The sequence below is a fragment of the Rosa chinensis genome, chromosome 7, assembly GCF_002994745.2.
Source record: "Rosa chinensis cultivar Old Blush chromosome 7, RchiOBHm-V2, whole genome shotgun sequence".
NCBI lineage: Eukaryota > Viridiplantae > Streptophyta > Magnoliopsida > Rosales > Rosaceae > Rosa > Rosa chinensis.
In genome coordinates this window covers 34,167,133-34,186,878 of record NC_037094.1, presented here as the reverse complement: position 1 = coordinate 34,186,878, position 19,746 = coordinate 34,167,133, and the positions used below count along the sequence as shown (strand labels likewise).

The following is a 19,746-nucleotide window of genomic DNA, read 5'->3' as shown; positions in this document are numbered from 1 at the left end:
GCTCCGTGTTTTCCCAAAGCAGCTTTTTAAAAGCTACAAATTGTAGCTTCCCAATTTCAGCTTTACGGAGAAGCAATTTCAACCAAAAGCAGCTTCCAGAGATTTTACCAAACACCATACTCTTGATCCAAAAGCAGAAACAGCCCCAAAAGCACCTCAGGAATCAATCCCAAACTAAGCCAGAGTTAGCCACCTACCATTCTTACACTTCATTCCATATAAAAAATTCATCTGCAACTTAATTACTACGTATGTCTAGCTTGCTTCATATCAATCTCTACTGAAAAAAAAAGCACTAATCTATATATATATATATATATATAGATATAGGAAGGATTTGAGGCGGATGTCCGTGAAAATGGAAAGATACGAACTAAATACGTGTGAACCATTGGTTGGTGTAAAGAAATTCAACAAGTCAGCTTAATTTTCAAAGCTCATTTGCGGGTCCCACCACATCCTCTTCTTCTCTATCCCTCTTCAAGGTTCCAGAACACGTCCAACTCGTGCCAGGTCGCTATGACAGGTCCAAATGCTCCAATCAAACTTCAGCGGTTCTCGAAACGTTTCTCAACTAGGAATTCTGGATATCAAAGGGGAATAGGCGGATAGCTTCATCCGCATGGTGCCCGGTTCGCTCCCGATCTTTTTTCATAGGCGGTGCGACGAAAAGACCAGACCCATCTGAAATGTTAGGCAGTCACCAAATTCCAGTCTCTTCTACCATTGCGTTTCCATAGTTGCATCTCACCAATGAAGCTTGACTTACAAGAATTTTTCTTCTTTTTTCTTTTGTTCGATCTGGTTTGGTAGTCTGGTACTGATCTCCTCTAGACTTTTCTCCTAATTTATGTCTTTTAGATACAGGTCCTCCCCTTTTGAGTTCTAATATTCTCTCTCAAAATCAAGGTGTTTCTGGGCATCAGTTTCTCAGAGACAAGAGTTTTTTTTTTTTTTTTTTTTTTTGGGCATCAGTTTCTGGGCTCAACTCTATTAATTGGAAATTCATGTTTGGATTTACATAATAGTCTGGGTTTGCTTGATTGTGATTCAATTTAAAAGAAAAAAGAACTCTTGATGAAAGCTTATAGAAGATGAGAGGGACGTCGAAGGGAATGGGATTGCAAGAATGGTGAAAGGGAGAGGCGAATGTGAAGTTGGAGAGGAGCTTGAGGCAGCGTTTGTCGGCGGGTTTCTTTGGGGTGGTGATATATATGAAAACTGAGGTCTTGCCTATTTCAAAATTCCCACTTTCTAGTCAATCTGTTTATGGATTTGGAGATTGGAGAGATGGAGGAGGATCAGGATCACGAGCAAGTTTCAATCTTTAGTAAACTAGAATAGAGTTAGAGACAGATGAGGAGAGTGTTAACTAATTAGACTGTGCGGGAGACAGAGAAGATGTGGGTGGGACCTGCATGCAAGTGAAGAATTCGATCTGAGCCATTGCTTTTCATTTAAACCAATCAACGGCTAAGAAGCTTTCGTCCGCAAATTAAGTTTTTCACGGACGTCCTCTTTAGAACGTTGCTGTATATACACACACACACACACATACTATGCAGAAATTGAAGATTAAACTGGAGTGCTCAGTCCCTGAATATGATGCGAAGCTGGTGTTCCAGAGAGGAGGCTGCTGCTGCTGGGCTAGCTCATCAGCTCTGTGGTGGTTCATAACTAATTTCATGCAGATCATGCATGCAGTACTCCAATAAATTAACGGCTGTTTGTGCCAGCTTTCTGCTTGTACAACTTTAGGGTAAACATCTTTAGAATTTGAACACTTGTCATTGATCCACATGCAGGGTGAAATATTTTGCTGCTGAACTTTAAATGTGTAACTTTGACATTTTGAAAGCTATGAATGAAATTAGTCTTTTTTGAATTCCTTGTTTTTGCCCTTTTACGCTATGTGACTCTATTTTGCATGTATACCACATGGAGAAACTTTAAATTAATTTGGTTTAATTACTCACAACAAACCGTTATTCACAATCAGGACTAGAGAATCAATCAAGTCCTTAACGAGCAAGATTACCCCCAAACCTAGTCAGCTAGACTCAGTTGAAAAAGAAATGAACAAGGTCCTAATTTAATGAAACTTTACACGCAAAAATCTTCTCCTTATCGAAGTCCACTAATGTTATCCCAAACCCTCGATCAAATCTTTATCCCTACCATCTACAGGAGATAAGAGAACAAACTCTAATGGTTCCAATATATATAGAACACACAGAACTTAAAATTGCTTCTCTAGCCATGTAACATGTTTTTCCTGATCATGCATGTTGTTCATTTCCATTCTCATTCTCATTCTCATTCTCTTCTAGTGATCTTCCCGTAGTTTCGGGTGTGAAGAAATACGTTACCACCAATCCCAGAATACAAACTACACCTAAACCCATCAACGACCTCTTGATTTCTTTCGTCTTTCGATCCTCCTCATTCTGACCATGTGCAGCCCATAGAAATCCAATTGATCCGATCAAGGCGCCAACCTTCCCCGATGCTCCAGAAATCCCATGACAAGTTGACCTAAACCTCGCCGGGAAAAGCTCAGCAGGCACTATAAATGTAGTAGTATTTGGTCCAAAATTTGCAAAGAAGAAAGTGAGGCCATAGAGGACCATGAAACCTACATCTGTATTTTTTGCCCAGTGAGTTTTGTAGGGTATCCCAATCGAGAAATAAACAAGTGCCATGACGAAAAACCCCATCATTTGAATTTTTCGCCTTCCAATTCGATCAATGAAGAAGACACTGAACCAATATCCTGGAATTGTTGAGCATATTGTAACAATTGCTTGCAACTCAGCAACATGCAAAGCATCTTGGTAGAGATTAACCTTGTATTTTGGGTATTTTTGGTCGATATATCTTCTATATATTTGAGACTGGAATAGGTTGCTGCTGTAGAAGACAACATCAACAAGAAACCAGTTGGCAGCACAAGAGAAGAGATCGCGGCCATGGAGACGTAAAAATTCCTTGGAGAAGAAGGGATATGATGATGCAGGGTTTTGTCCTACTGATAGTATATCTGGTTCATCTTCTGCAATTTGACTCAAGGAAACAGCCAACACTTTCTCCATATCCTTGGCTGCTTGCACCACATTTAGCTCAACCAGTGCTGTATACCTGAAAGGAATTAAAAATTTGGTCACATCCATTCAGCGAAAATGCTAATTTCAATTCAATTCTTCACAAAATGATATGTTTATGTTTATCGCTACAAATGAATGAAATTTGGTACTTCAATATAGTAAACAAAATTCTTCACTACCAAACATTTACTATTACTAAATAAAATTAAGGGGAGATGATCATTTACCCAATTTCTGCTTAAAAATTGCCCACTTGCTCCACTAGCAGTTTTTTAACCCCGTTTACCCAAAACACTCTAAGGGATTATTTCCCCTTTACGCAATTAATTCTTTTTTATTAATTTTTGGGACTTTTTTGCCCTCTCCTTCTTTCTCACTTAGAGGGAGAAGTCATCCTCCACCTTGACGGACTCCGGTGACCAATGGCCGGCAACCGACTCCGGCGACCCGTAACCGGAATCCGGCGACCATTAACCGGAATCCTGCAACCGATGACCGGAATCCGGAATCCGGCTATTATTGCTCCCCAGTAATCATATTATTGCCCCCCAATAATCATATTATTGCACCCCAATACTCTTATTATTGCCTCCCAAAAATCATATTATTGCCTCCAATAATCATATTATTTCCGTCCAGTGAATTGTATAGACTCCCAAAACCAAAATGAATACACTACATGCACAATTGATCATATTATTGCCCCCAGTAATCATATTATTGCACCCCAATACTCTTATTATTGCCTCCCAAAAATCATATTATTGCCTCCAATAATCATATTATTTCTGTCCAGTGAATTGTATAAACTCCCAAAACTAAAATGAATACACTACATGCACAATTGATCATATTATTGCCCCCCAGTAATCATATTATTGCCCCCCAATACTCATCAGACCAGCCAATAGCCAAGAAAAAAAACTCTTGTTTTCTAGTTTCTTTCCGTCAAAAAAAAAAAAAAAAAAAACTCAAAGAAGGAAAAATATTTCTTCTTTTCTGCCTCCGTCCAAAAAAAAAAAAATTGTTTTGGCCGCCGGCCTCACCGCACCCAGCCAAGTGAAATTGATCTCCGCACCCAACAGCAGGACCAGAGACCCGATCTCGACCTCACGACGACTCCTCTGCACCGTTGCCGCACCCAGATCGGATTCGTCAGCCCTGCATCGTCACAGCACCCAGATCGGCGACGACGTAGCAGCCCACCCGCCACCTCGCTGCCCAACCCTCGCCCCCCGGTGCCTAGCGTGCTCTGCCCAGCGCCTCTGCAAGCATCGCCGCCGGACACCAGTGCTCCTCCAGATATCGATCTACCCAGCCACTCATTAGGTCTTAGAGGTTCAAAGATTTGGCCTTTTGATGGCAGATTTCCGGTTCTGAGAAGCGAGAGGAGGATGGAGAAGAGCTCCGGGTCTCGATCGACGAACGTAGGAGGGAGGTGAGCTGAGGCCAGTCTGAAATTTTGGAGAGAAGAGTCTGGGCTGGCTAAGGCTCGGGTTTGCTTGGTGGTCTGAGGGGAGTAGTTAATGAGGGCAATACTGTCAATGAATGTTAGATTGGGTAAATGGGGTTAAAAAACTCTTGGTGGAGCAAGTGGTCAATTTTTAAGCAGAAATTGGGTAAGTGGTCACGGCCCCTAAAATTTAGTAAGTGCTAGCTAGCAAGTTGAATCCAAACCTTTTGGGCGTGGCCTGTTTGAATTCAAATTTGCTCACCACCACTCAATATAAAACTGTCATGTGCTATAAAACATAATTATCGTTAATCATGATGTTTTATTAAAAAAAATATAATTTAAGTATTCAATTAATTATAAATGACGTGACAAGTTTTAATAGAATGGTAATATCACCACAAAATAAAAGTTGTGAGCAAATTTAAATCCGGCCTGTTTTGGCTTCTATAAGCGAGACTAGTAAATGAAAGACTACGTACGAAAATGTTCACCTGGTCAGTTATTGACCAAGAAAATAATACTCAACCACCTTTGGATGTAAATCCAATGGCAGAGAGAATTATTATAAAGTTGAGGTGTTTTGTTTTCCACCCTTGGATGTAAATCTAAGGGTTATTGAGCATAAATTATTTGGTCAGCAACTGACCAGGTGAACATTACTGAGACTACGTACTTTAGTTATATCATTAATTCAGGGCATGTTTTACGAAATAGGAGAGTGAAGAGATTGGAGATATCAATGGGGCAGAGAAGGAAAGTGAGTGAGAATTAGAATTGATCATTTCCATCGAAAGTTGTTTCCAATTTATTATATGAAATCCAAATAGGAATAATAAATAAGCTGTTGATAATTAAGTTGTTTAGTGTCCTTGTTTTCAACCTAGGGTCGCTCTCTCTCTCTCTCTCATTTTTCAATTCCATTTGGTGGTGTTGAATGGGAAATTAAGATCACTCACGTACCCTAACTTATGCCAAAAGAAAGAAAATTAGTGCAAAAACCGTGACCTCCATTCGACATTATGAATATCTTATGGGTCCATATATCTTCTTCGATCATTCTAGTGAAACAAAAAAAAAAAAAAAAAACATGATGAGCTGATAAGACAGATTATGATCCTTCACCTAATTGCCTCTCTCCATAAGAAAATCCAGCTGCATGTGTGCCCCAATTAACAATTCCTTTAGGCTAATTAAAGATTCTATATCACCGGACTATTTCCTTTGGAAAACGATGCATAACTATTAGTGTATGTATTTTACTCGTTAAAAATAAGTAAGATCTAAAATGGGTCTAAATTCAAATATATACCAGCATTTCTTGCTCATCCTGTTATGAATAAAAAAGTTCACAGCCAGCTATAGCTACCTCATTCATCACATACAGCCAAACAATCTGAGACACCACAGATGTTGACGAACCATATACATAATTCAATAACAAACGGAAGGAAAAAATTTAGTTCTTCAGTAAATGAATTAATTAATACCTGGCAGTTTCAGGCATCATCATCCGCCAATAGTACGTCATGGCAGCCGGAATTGCACCGAGCATGAGTATCAACCTCCACACTATGTCAGCCTCGTCCGGAGTCGCTTTCTTCGGATCCGGCTTGCTCGCAAAGTTAAAGACGGCGCACACAACGATGGTCACTAAAGAGCTCGCCAGAATTCCAAACCCTTGCATGGAGAACACAGCCGCTATGAACGAGCCACGTGTCCTCTTGTTGGCAAACTCCGACATGATGGTCGCCGAGAGGGGGTAGTCTCCGCCGATGCCAACGCCGAGGAGAAACCGAAAGAAGACGAGGCTGACTAGGACGCAGGTGGGGGAGGTGCAGATGGAGAAGCCGCACCCTATGGAGCTCAGCACCATCACCATCAGCGAAAGCCCGTAGACACGTCTCCTACCGACTAGGTCCCCAAGCCTGCCGAAAAGCAGCTGCCCCAGGACGGTGCCGAGGAGAGGGAAGCCCACCAGCGCCGTAACGACTAGCGCCGGGATTACGAAGTTGTTGTCGTTGTTGTTGAATACTGTGTCGTTTGGTTGACGTTTGTTGTAGTATATGCGGCCGAGGAGTCTCATGATGGGAGGGATACAGAAGAGGTCGTAGGCGTCGGTGAAGAGGCCCATGCCGGCGATGATGATGGCCTTGAAGTGGTACCATTGCGTCTTCGCCGTGTCAAGGGCGGAAAGCACCTTTAGCGCCATTTTTTTTTCACTAATCTCACTTTTGCTTGCTCTAAGTTGCTAAATGCTCATACTTTTTTTGGTCTGAAAATGGTTCTACTTATACTATCTAGATATTGGCACAGCCTATAGATACAGATTGCAGTGATTGGACTAATATCGTATATATTTATGATTTTGAGCCCTTGAGGAAGGTATGGAGTAGTTTCGCAGAGTCGGACATTGATGTGATCCGAGGTTTAATTAGACTACTATAGTATTAATACAAGTCAATGATTCTATGAATATGCGGTATTATTCGATTCACCCAACTCAGGGGTATAGTATTAGTACCCATCACACACGAAATCATGGTATTCCACACAGAAATCCGTGTAAATATAGGTGAATTGACGTATTAACACGGTACAGCGACGGATTATATATCTGTACGTATTCCTGGCGTTGTAAGTAGCACTTATACACGGAATTGTCTATCTGTGTGAAAGTATTTGATGGGTCTCACTTAAATCGGAATTAACATATTAAAAAAATTTTGTCATCCAATTTAGATATTTATTGAAAGTTATTGAATTATTTATTAATTAAATATATTAAATTATTTATTGATGGTCCAAAATTCTTTTACTAAAAGCTATTAAATTCTTCACGATCTGCAAAGAGCTTTGGTTGAATGATTCTCATATGGTCCGTCCAAAATGTGACTGATAGTACAAAGAGCTGCAAAATTACGAACACCCTCCACATCCTCCTATTCTTCATCATCATCAACACCATCATCATCTCTAGTTGCCTCTGTATGTTCCTTTAGCAAAGAGGGCCAAATCCCCAGCCGTATCTACCTTGTTTTCTATCTCAGCTGTAGTCTCCATTGACTTACCTGCATTCATCTGTTGCAGTACAAATTTGAGACTATGATATGCACAATTCCATCAAGTCACACATGTTCAAAAACAAAGAGGATGTACAGATTAGAGCACATTATGATTAGAATCCGAATCGGAGGAAATGGGAAGAGAAATAGGTCGAAAGATCCGATTAGAACAGTAAGATTAGGCAGATCTACAAGAAATAATGAAAAGCAAAAATTGAAACCCATGCCTTACCTGGGGAGTTGGCATCTTGAAACCCATGCCTCCTGTCAAAATTCATTAACCCAATGCCCTGGAATCACTGACGAGGAGGACCAAGATGAAAGGTTCAGAATTTTGGGTTATTCTATTCATAACTCGAACAAAGAAGTAAAAACCCTCACCAAATCTTCCGCGCAGATGAGTGAGAGGACCAATTCAAGCTCGAGATAATGAAATTCTCCCTTGCTACGAACACGAATGCCATTCCACCCTCAGATTGGATTGGGAGTGTTGCAATCCATCTCTGGGAGTCCTTCATCGATTGAGAAAGAGAGAACTCAGAGGAAATAGATCTGAAAAAGAGAAGTCCGGAGAGAGAGATGAGAGAGAGAGAGAAGTGTTTAGTTGACAATACAGTTCCCATATAGTATTCAATTTGATAAAAAAAAAACACTAAATTTCACACGGACGCCCTGTGTGAAATTAAATGTTTGGTGAAAATAATATGTCAAATATAATTAGGCTTAGTAAATTTTATGTAGGTAATTGTATCTGTTTTAATTTTGAAAGACAATTTACACCGATTTATGTGTGTCGACTCTGATACATACGGAAATCTGTGTGAATTTCTGACACATATACAGAATTTTCTAAAATAAAAATAAATTTTCACGCGGACGTCTGTGTATCACCTTAATTCATACGGACATTCATGTGAATTTTTGCGGCCCCACTTTTAGAATATAACTTATACAGATGACTGTGTGAATGGAGATTTCACACAGATTTATATCTGTGTGAACTTAAGCAGTGTGCATTGGCTAGTTTTTCACTTTTTCTAGTAGTGATCATTCTTTATATGTATCATATGTATGTGTCTTCTCTACATGTATATAGTAGTCAGAAACTTGCATGACTTTTCATATCATTTTTTGAAGGAAATTTTTTTTTTTTTAATATTGTTTTTGCTTTTTTGATTGGGGGTGATGTAGTAATCCTTGCGCCTCGGTTACGCTAACGATTTAATAACATGCACATCCACTCAATCACTATTCGGACCAAGGTTTATGAGTTCATCCCGGCAAAGTCATACTAATCCCCCCTTGTACGCACACGAACCCAAAAACTCTCAAACCCATTAATTACAAACTGGTGGAAATTGAGACTCGAACGCAAATACGTACTAGCAAACCAAAAGAGAGAAAGCGATATTAAGCTAATAATTTATTAACATCAATTATAAAAAGTGTACTATTTTGAGGACCCTTATAATTCCCCATTTTGTGAGTAATTAACTTTCATAATATTTGAACCGCTATTAAAACATAGAATAAAGAAGATCTCAATATTAAAAAAAAATAAAAAAAATAAATTTGAAGCTCTTTTCACAAACTATATTATAAATCCCAACAGCTTAACTGTTAAACATAATACATCACACATGTTTCTTCTAAACTTTGCTCTCTTACAATATGGTTTTGTTGTTTTCCTATTGAAGGGTACGTGTTGGACTTTTGGGAATCACACATTTTGATGAGTTATAGCGTTGTTCACTTGGAATTGAATTTGTTTAACATTTTGTGCCGCTTGCTTTGGATTAGGGTAGATTATTTGTCTGCATCAGCTTTTGTATTACAATAATAAAATAAATAAAACACTGCTAAATTAAACGCCTAGTAATCTCAGGCACTCTTAGCCATCTCAAAGGAAATGTTGCAAAAAATGCAGTTGCTGCAGGAGCTGGAATTTATTTATTGGGGGAGGCTTAGGTAGGTAGGTCAAGTTTCAGAATCCAAGTCCTAGGAATATTATCATCATGGATCGACTTCTTTTTTATGGCCGCCATATGTCTCTCTAGTTGCCTAGAGATATCACCAGATTTTTCCGGCTTTAGTTTTCTAAGCTTTTCTTATCATCACTTCTTGTACATAATCATGTATATAATTCAATTTTGATGACTCGGTTAAAAACAACAACAAAACCATTGTAGAATTTGCCATCAGAGATGATCCTGAGTTGATCTATTTACTGGTACTGAAAATTTAGAGTGCATGGACTAACATCCTTTTGGCGAAACTTTTGCTTTTCAAGAAGATTTATCTTGAGCTCTAAGAAAAAGACTATAAGAAAGTTCTTGTTGAAGGAGACTTGAAGATCTTGATAGAGAAACTGCAACACTCCTTAGCGCATGAAAACTCTAGTCAAAGACATTATATGCTCAAATTTGAATACGTACATCTCTTTTAAACATATTCAAGAAGCAAACTTCACGACCTATGTTTTTAGTTAATTTTGGCCACTCTGTTTTAGGAAGCCGGCCACTACCGAAACAATAGTCTCTTTTTATTTGTTCCTTTTGCTTTTATTTTTTATTTTGGTTATGTATGAGATTCTAACATCTTTAATCTTTGTTGTAGTTTTTTTTTATTAAAAAAAAGGGTGGTTCTAGTTGAACCTCCTAATTTGCTCTTTAGACCTCCCATCCCAATTTTTTTCAATAAACTTTCTATTTTGTCCTTGTTTGTATTTTACTTTTTTTTAATTTTTTTTTATACCTCCTATGATACATGCAGTTCCTTTGAACATTAATTTTTTATTTTATTTTGTCCGGTAAAGAACTATATACATAGTGAGGAGATGAAGGATTAATATATGACCACACTACCAACTTTAAAGTCTAAACTCTATACATGACATGTAGGGCCATCGACAGTTTCATCAAAAGGGATAAATACATGCATACAGTAGAGTATTTAATTGAGAACTACAAGTGCAATTGTGTTGGAGTATAGAAGAAGGGCCAAGCTGGAGGCTACGTTCTCAACCCAAAAACCGACAAAAATTTCTGGGTTCTTGCATAATTTAAAACCACCTGCATATCTCAAGTGATGTAATATGCTCTTTACTCGTTCTTCTTTTCGTCTTTAATTTCTCATGGCTATGGAGTTATGAAGTGCATCACAAATTTTGAATAAAAAAATAAAAAATAAAAAATTTATGATTCATATTTGTCAATGGGCTAAAAACAATTGCGAAGAAATAGAGTATTTTTAGAATAATGACTCTTGCGTATCAATAGTATTCATTCTATATATTCAGTTTTTTTTTTTTATAATTATAATAGAGGGTTAAAATAGGGATTAAATTTGGATAAAAATTTAGATAGGTCCAAATAGCAAATTGGGAGGTCTAAATAGAACCACCCTAAAAGAAATGATAGTCTTAATTCGAAAATCATGAAGACATAGCATTATCGTCTATCATCCTAAGATAGTCTTTGAAACCCTAACAGACTTCCTGGGTTTTAGACCGTAATTTTCTCACTAAAGAAGGAACAACGACGGAGAGAACAAAGAAGTATAAAATTTTGCAAAACCGCGTGGACCTTCAGATGGTGACACTTGTTTGGACTAATCTTTCAGTTAAATAATCTCCATTTAACGGACTGACATAACTGCTTTCGTCTTCGCCTGCAGAAACACAATCACAGAAGGAAGCATGTTACTTGTGCTCCCCAGTTTTGTTGAATTTTGCTCCAAGTAGCGTCATGCTGCTCCCACTGAAAGTAATGGGGTGACTGCTTGACTTGAAGCAAAGCATGGTCAATCAACGCGATGGGCACTCGTGTGATCCTTCATGTCGATGCTTTTTCAGAGTCGGACACTCACTGTGCTAAAAGCTTGAGCCCGAGTTTCATTTCATGAGTTTCCAATTGATTCTTCAATAAAATCTATGAGCAACTTGTCTTCATCGTCTTTGTAAATTGAACGAAAAGAAACATCTGAAACTGGTGGGAAATCCTTTTCTAGCAAACCGAGTTGAACGCATTCGTTTTTGCAGTAAAAAAATGAGACATCAGACGTCTGCGTTTTCATGCTCTTTGTTAACCCACAAGAAAAGAGGTATGTCATGGAACAGACTTCCCTTACAGAAACTTTACAGCAGATGGTTATTTGGGGAAACTTGACAGGAGAAGACTTGTTACCATTAAAAGGGAACTTGAGGAATTTCCGAGACATTTTGGATTTCATAACCACCACTTCCAGGATTCCATCTGGCCGAAAGCCAGGAGAAAACAGCCGAGTATCAACAGATCCTGGAAGATTAAAACAGATGGTAAATGGTCCAGCTGCACATAGTTCCTGGACTTTCATTTGGTACAAGTTTATGAGTTTACGACAAGTCCGCTCTCCGTCATGAGTCATGACTCCTTCAATATGAACCTTCCCTTCACTTCCGATGATACATTTAACTGTACCTGTTAGACCAAGAATTAAATACTTGATTGTCACTATCTTCAATTATTATGTAGGCATTTAAAAGAGCGTACCAGTGCAAAAATAGTGCTTGTGCATCCAAGTATGAGAGGCGCATATATGATGAAAATTACAGACAAAGAATCTCAGTTTGTTTCCTCCGAAGACGTCCAGGAACTGCTGCTCGAAATAAGTTGGCAGCATTACTCAAGCCAGTACTCACGCCAGTGTCAACGTACATGACCAATTAATAGTTGGTCCAGCAGTACGTTCATTCAACAACTGGCTTCAGACATGGATGGTAACCAGCATTATTTTGGCTGTCTATACTCTATATGCTATCAATTTACGTCCTTATGGTCTTGATACCTCAGATGCACCTATTAAGCCAAAAAAGTTAATAATATATTAGTTTAACTTGTAATAAAGAGCTGTAGACCACATCTCACTAAGTAATACAACCTTCTCTCATCAAGAAAAAGAGAAGATTTATAAAGCTCGATTGTTTAGAATAAAGTCCTTGATTTTTTATTAGAAGTTGTTTAACTTGATTTAACTTATTCTCATAGAGTATAAATTGATGGGCTATGGATCACAAAAGGAAAAACCTCCGGTTCATACCGGTTTAGACCCGTGTGTCAGTAGCGTAAATTCATGTGCAAAATATAATATAAACTGCAATTATTCTGATTGCATCAAATAAATAGACAGTTAGTCATGAAATTGTCAACTATAATCGATCATCAGTGTAATTGCATAATCAAACGATTACTGCCCCCCTAGAAATTTTTGTCAAAATAAACCTTGATGGCTATGGCCATAGGAATTCCGCTGCAGGAGGCTTTGTCAAGCGAGACTGTAGTGGTAAACCTCTACTTGCAGCTGCAAAAGAATTTGGAAGTGCCACAGTTCCAATAGCAAAAGCAACAGCGTTAAGAAATAGTCTTATCAGTGCCTAGCAACAGGTTTGTTAAACGTCCAAGTAGAGAGGGCAACTCGAAATTTGTCATTGATGCCGTAAAGGGTACTATAAAACCGCCTTGGAGGATCTTGAAGATTGTACGAGATATACGGAAGATCACTACAATGTTCTCTTCTATCTTTTTCAAACATGTCCATAGGAAAGCTAATTTTGTAGCCGATTAAATTGCAAATGTAGGTCATAGATCTTTGAAAAAATATCAATTTACCCAAATTTGAGCTACACTAACCCCACTTAACCAAAAATCTTATGAGATTGCTCACTTAAGCAAGAAATTACATATTTTTTTGCCCTAATACCCAATTTAATTTTTTTTGTTCAATTTTGGGACAATTTAGCCCCCCCCCCCCCCCTCTCTCTCTGTGTCACTCGGAGAGAAAGAAGTCATCAGAGACTTAGCCAAACTCCAAGGACCGCCCACCCGAATTCGATGATCAAATATCAGATTCCGACGACCGGTGACGGTAGATCGGAGTCCAGTGTCCTGTTTTATTGCCCCTCAATAATACTCAATAAACTTTATTAAAAATTTATTGGGTTTTATTGGAGGGTAACAAAAGTCTCCAGCGACCTCTTTTGGGGACCTCTAGCAACCCCTGGACTGATAACCGAAGTCTAGCGTCTGATTTCATTGCCCCCAATAATCTTCAATAAACTTTTATTGCCCTCAAATAAAACCCAATAAACTTCTATTGCCTCCCAAAAAGAATTTATTGGGTTTTATTGGGAGGGTAATAAAAGTCTCTGGTGACCTATAAGATCTCCGACGACCTCTTTGGTGATCTCTAGCAACAGGTTTTATTACCACTAATAATACCTGATAAACTTTTATTCCCCTCTGGTGACCTATAAAATCTCTGACGACCTCTTTGAGGACATTCAGTGACCAATGGCTAGTGATCGGAGTCTGTCTTCTGGTTTTATTGCCCTCAAATAAAAATTATTGGGTTTTATTGGGGGTAATAGAAGTCTATGATGACCTCTTTAGGAACCTCTAGCTGGTGACTGGATTCCAGCGAAGTCTTTACTGTCTTTTTAATTATTCGGAGGGCAAACTTGTCTTTTTACATTTAAATGGATTAAGTAAGCACACAAATCTTTTAGTAGAGTTTGTGGGCATTTGTTAGGTCCAAATTGGGTAAATGGTCAAGAGCCCTAGATTTTTTGATGGCCTCTCTTGGACCAACACAATTCTAATAAATGCCTCAAATGCCGCCTTATTATTTGATGTTGTAACCGCTGGTTAACCTAGAGGCTTTCATATTTAATTATAGTCTTTTGACATTAAAAAAAGGGTCCTTGACCAATAGCACCAAAATGAACAAAAATTATCCCACTTACCCCACCAACAGATTTTTAATCCCACTTACCCAATTTAAAATGAAAAGACAAAATTGCCCTCAGCCTAATTAATAAATTACTGTCATGCCACACTGTCTCTCCTCTCTTTGCAGGCACGATATTCTCTCTCTCTCTCTCTCTCTCTCTCTCTCTCTCTCTCTCTCCCTCCTCTGGTCGCCCTTCATCGACGACGTTGTCACCGGCGGTCTCTGCAGGCCTCCCTCCCTCCCTTGTTGTCACCGGCACGGCTTATCGGAGATCTGGCATGGAGGCACCAAAACCAGACTGTGGCCTCGCTCCCTCCCTCCCATCGACGACGTTGTCACCGGCACGGCTTCTCGGAGATCTGGCATGGAGGCACCAAAACCAGACTGTGGCCTCACTCCCTCCCTCCCTCCCTCGTTGTCACTGGCACGGCTTCTCGGAGATCTGGCATGGAGGCACCAAAACCAGGCTGTGGCCTCGCTCGGCTACCAACAGTCGCACCGGATCTTCAAGGCTATGGCGACACCGATCTGTCCAGATACACTTGCCTTCATGTGGTAGGAGATCTCGTCGCCGGCGACCAGGGGAAGGTGTTCGTGGCCAGCTTCCACCTCCGTCGGACTCGAGTGATTTGGTCCAGTTGCTGCGTGGGTGCCCAGAGCATTTCTCTGGGTGCCGAAATCAACTTCTTTTTATTTTATTTTTTTTGTAAACTTTGGGCATAAATCCGAGAAGGAAATAGAGAGAGATGTCTATTGGGGGGCAATAGACGTTTTGAATTGATGTAATCTCCTTGTTTTTTTTCTGTAATCAAAGTTTTATTTGTCTAAATTTATGGAGATTAGTTCCCATTCTGGCAACTGAAAGTCCTATTGGGGGGCAATAGGCTTCTATTGGGGGGCAATACATGGTTGATAGTCGTCTATTGGGGGCAATACATGGCTGATAGTCGTCTATTGGAGGGTAATAGACGTCTATTAGGGGGCAATAGACGTCTATTGGGGGGCAATAGAGGTTTATTGCCCATCTACTAGGGGGCAATAGATGTCTATTGGGGGCAAAAAAACTTTCCGGTAAGATTTTCAGCAAATTCCGGTGGGCGGCAGTAGGTGACCGAAATCCGGCGACCGGTGACTGGATTCCGGCGAAAGTTGGCAGGAATCCGGCGAACGTTGGCCGGAATCCGGCAGCCGGTGGCCGGAATCCGGCGGCCGGTGACCGGATTCCGGCGGCCGGTGACCGGATTCCGGCGGCCGGTGACGGGCTCCGGCGAAGTCTCCCATGGTTTCTCTCTCTTCTATTTTTTTTCTCTCTCTCTCTAAGTAACAAGGGGGTGAGGGTAAAATGGTATTAAAAAAAATTAAAAACAAAAAAAAAGGTATTAGGGAAGACTCCCTTAGAGTGTATTGGGTAAGAGAGAATTAAAAAACTTAATGGGGTAAGTGGGAAAAAAATCCCTAGAAATGGGGTAAATGGACAAAATCCCTTAAAAAAAAAAAATTACTGCGCGCATTTTTTTTTTTTTTTGCAGAAATAATGTCTGAAAATTAAATTAAAAAATTACACTATCAAATAAACAAAAGGGAGTTTGGGCCAGGGTTTATCGATTACAAAAAAATTTCGGATGGAATAGGAACTTTTGACAATATCTCGCCTATAGAGTATTAACTTGACTTTGACTAAATCATTTGGCATCATAATCACTTTCAAAGTATAAATCAGTAGGACAAAAAATTTGCTCGACTGATAATAGCTTGGGAGTACAGTTGAACAAAGAAGTCTATTGCAAATTCAATTTCTGAAAGTCGAAATTGTATGATCCATGCACACATCACATTACAGCCATATTTTTGGTTCTAAAATTTGGAGTGGTTGGCTATTGCATGATAAGGCATAGGCGTGCGATGCAGGATGCCAAGATCAGAAGAGTCCCCTCAAAGCTCGACAGTTAATTCTCTTATACAAGTAGAACTACATTTACACATCCATTGTTCTCTGGATTATTTGTCCCCTGAGCATATTTCCCTGCATCCACCGGCAAAGATGTGTACAACCACACAAGTTAAAAATCTAAAAGTACCCTCATTCAAAAGAGGGGGAGTACGACAGCAAAGTGAATTGGAAATTAAGCAGAATGCCAAGTACACGGAGGTTTTGAACTCACCCCACACTACTTTCCCGTTAGGTGTGACTAAACCAAGCTCACTTACATTCACCTGAAATTCACAGATAAACAAACAATCACAAACAGCTTGAGACGTCATGATATAGAAATTCTAAATGTCATGAATCAGCACACAAGACTGAGATAGGTACCTCGATGATGGTTGCCTAGGTCAAGACACCAAGACAGGTATACATTTGACCATTAGGGTTTTTCTTCACACTGATGTATCTTAAGGTTAGAAGTACATTTGAGTTCAGGGTGAGTCACATGAGCTTTAGTGAATTGCAATCCACTAGGCCGATAAATCGCTCATACTAGGGAGGTTTCCTTGTAAAACCAGGTCCCACAAATGTGGCTTTTGTGATCATCCGCTTCCATTGCTTAGCTACACAGAAGAACCAAAATATAAGCTATCAAGAATGAGAGCAATAAAATTACATGAATATACTCGTGCAAAAGTTTTACAAGCATATCATGAACATGAACGAAGAACAATTTTATCTGGTTATGTGGAAAAAACTAAATCATAAGCCTTAAATAATGACTGAATAAATATAAACGACCAATTGGCTTCAAACTTTATCGATGCGAAGCTAACTTCAAACTTGGATGCATAGGGATAGAGAGAAGTCAAGTTCTTACTCTTGCGTTTGCCCGTTCTAAGCACTTTAAACATCTCATCTTCAGCCACAGGCCTCACCTGAAAAAGATACAACTCAGTTACAAAATTTTATTCACACATGAAAGAGTACTGAGTCAGAAACTTGCACTTGTCTTACCTTAGGCAGAGGGACTTCCCATTAATTTCCAGCTTTCTCTTTCCGTTTTTGCTTGATGGAATTGCTAAGAGTCTATTTACAGCATAAAGTCAGATACCATCCACGAAAAGCTATCTTAATCATTTTATTTGATGGCTGTTCAACCATACCTTTGCTCGTGTTGTATTGTCACGGTCCAACATCAATGTTGGAACAGCTCCTTCATGGACATCATCATCATCAACCTTGTGCCTAGTCGATGACTCCTCATGCATAGCCAATCTGTCAACGTTCACAAAATAATATTTAATTGTGACTTTCAAGTCACCATAATGACTAGTTCAATAAACAGTAAACACGTACACCCTCCAGCGTGAGCTACCAACACAACTACAAACTATTTGATAAGCGTATAAACTTGTACATATGATCGTTACTTCGTATTGTGTATTATCAAACAACAAATTAATCATTATTAAGTAATCATTGCTACATATATGAATATAAATATATAGGGTTATTATCACAAATGGTACATGAACTTATCCTCTATCTTATATTTTTATCGATGGTATCTAAAATTCAATTTTGATCACATCCAGTACTTGAACTTTTTGACTTCATTTCAAATATTACCTAGCACTAACTTTCGTTAATGTTCCGTCAAAAACTAACATGCGCAAAACAGATGACCTATATTCAAGAGTAGTTTGACGAAAATACCCATTTAAATGATTTTGTTTACTTGATATTTTGATCATTTAATATGTTAATAAAAATAGAAGATCAATTAAAAATAAAATTAAAAATGTATCTCTACCCTCTTATGAAAATAATTTTAAAACAAGATCTTAACAAAAATTAATTTGTTTTATAGATACAGACAAAACATTTCAAATAAAACTATAAAACATTTTTTTTGGACGAACTATAAAACATTTAAAAACCAAAGCTTATCAAAACTTTCGTAATTCTTTTTTTTTTCCTGTCATTCATATTTTTAATTGAAGTTGAAAGTTTTTCCCTTTGATAGTCTCATTTTTTATAGCCACAATATAAGTGAAAATAAGTGATATTACAAAAAAAGAACAAGGTAATTTACAAATTTATCCTTAAAAAATGAGTCACATGTTTAGCACATTTCAGTTTTTAATGGAACATTAACGAAAGTTAATGATAGGTACCATTTAAAATAAAATCAAAAAGATCAGGTACTGGTTGTGATCAAAATTGAAGTTCAGGTATCATCGATAAGATAGAGAATAAGTTCAGGTATCATTTGTGATAATTACCCAAATATATAATACTTATGAATCAAGAAGAACATATTAACAATCTAGGGTGGAAAAAGAACCATATCAATAACCACAAAAGAAGAATATCAAAATTAGTAACTATATGCAAAACATATTAACTGATAATAGAAAACTTCTGCATTATGAGCAAAATATTTAAGAGAACCCACATAGCAGAACTATGAAGAAATAAACAAAAAGGCTCAATTAAATTAAACTGAAAGCCAAGAAACAGAACCCATGTTTTCTTCATTAGAGCCTTTTCTGCATAGAGTTTCTTGGCAAACATCTTGCCCTTGATACCCAGAGCCTGTTCCATTACAAAATTAGTAAGAACCATAATAAGGACAATTTTATTTTATTTTATTGTAATTTCTCAGTAAAGTAGGTGAAAACAAATAGAATTGACCTTTTACGTAATTTCAGAGCGCTTGTGGACCTCACAAGCCTCCTTCTTGCACTTGCGCTCAAAGTGATCAAGTCTATACCCATATCGCTTCCTATGAAGGTCTATATAATCTCAATGCTCGTGAACTCCACAAATAACAAACAATATGAAATTTCATCACAAATAAAAGATAAATATAAACAGAGAGAAAAAGATAAAGAAACAAAACCATGGTTACAGGGATTTGTTGCTCTTAATTTGTTGTTATAAATCAAAAGCAAGCCTCAACAACAATCTACAAAAGACTGACAGACAATGGTGGAGCCAGAATTTTAAGCTCACTGGGGCACACATTATTAATATCAAAACATACAAAAATCTCTAAATGAAATTTCTATCTATTAAAATGGTGATTGTTCTTGACTAGATTTCATATTTTAAAATTGCTTCAAAACAATCTCAATCTCCTTATTTATACTAGTAAAATGTGTTTTCTCAATAAAGGAAATAAAACAATAAAGTATAAATGAAATCTCACCCAATGAATAGCCAAAGGATTCCATGTAGAAATGCATATGGAGAACGAAAAAGAGTTCTTTTGCACTATCTCTAATGATTGAAAATAAAGACGCATCTTAGAAAAACGTATGTGTCTCTCTAGTGGATTTTATGTCACCACTATTCGAGGTATGAAATCCAATAAAGTTATGAGAGAATATCTCTTAGATTTAGATACATATTAGCTTTGTCACG

At 38.2% G+C, this 19,746-nt stretch overlaps 1 protein-coding gene, 1 long non-coding RNA gene and 1 pseudogene across 2 annotated transcripts; all 3 read right to left on the bottom strand.

Annotated features, from left to right (window-relative positions):
- Positions 1-2,007: 2,007 nt before the first annotated feature.
- LOC112180644 (probable inorganic phosphate transporter 1-9) lies at positions 2,008-6,858 on the bottom strand. Its single transcript, XM_024319205.2, has 2 exons — positions 6,048-6,858; positions 2,008-3,138 (listed from the first exon to the last, which is right to left on the bottom strand). The coding sequence occupies exons 1-2, from the start codon at positions 6,767-6,769 to the stop codon at positions 2,280-2,282; spliced, it is 1,581 nt and encodes a 526-aa protein (XP_024174973.1). The 5' UTR covers positions 6,770-6,858; the 3' UTR covers positions 2,008-2,279.
- Positions 6,859-7,364: 506 nt separating this feature from the next.
- On the bottom strand, positions 7,365-8,186 carry LOC112175568. The gene is made up of 3 exons (XR_002926517.2): positions 8,004-8,186; positions 7,855-7,921; positions 7,365-7,638 (listed from the first exon to the last, which is right to left on the bottom strand). It is a non-coding gene; the product is annotated as an uncharacterized LOC112175568 (long non-coding RNA).
- An 8,156-nt stretch (positions 8,187-16,342) lies between these two features.
- Positions 16,343-19,556, bottom strand: LOC112177815 (annotated as a pseudogene).
- Positions 19,557-19,746: the final 190 nt, after the last annotated feature.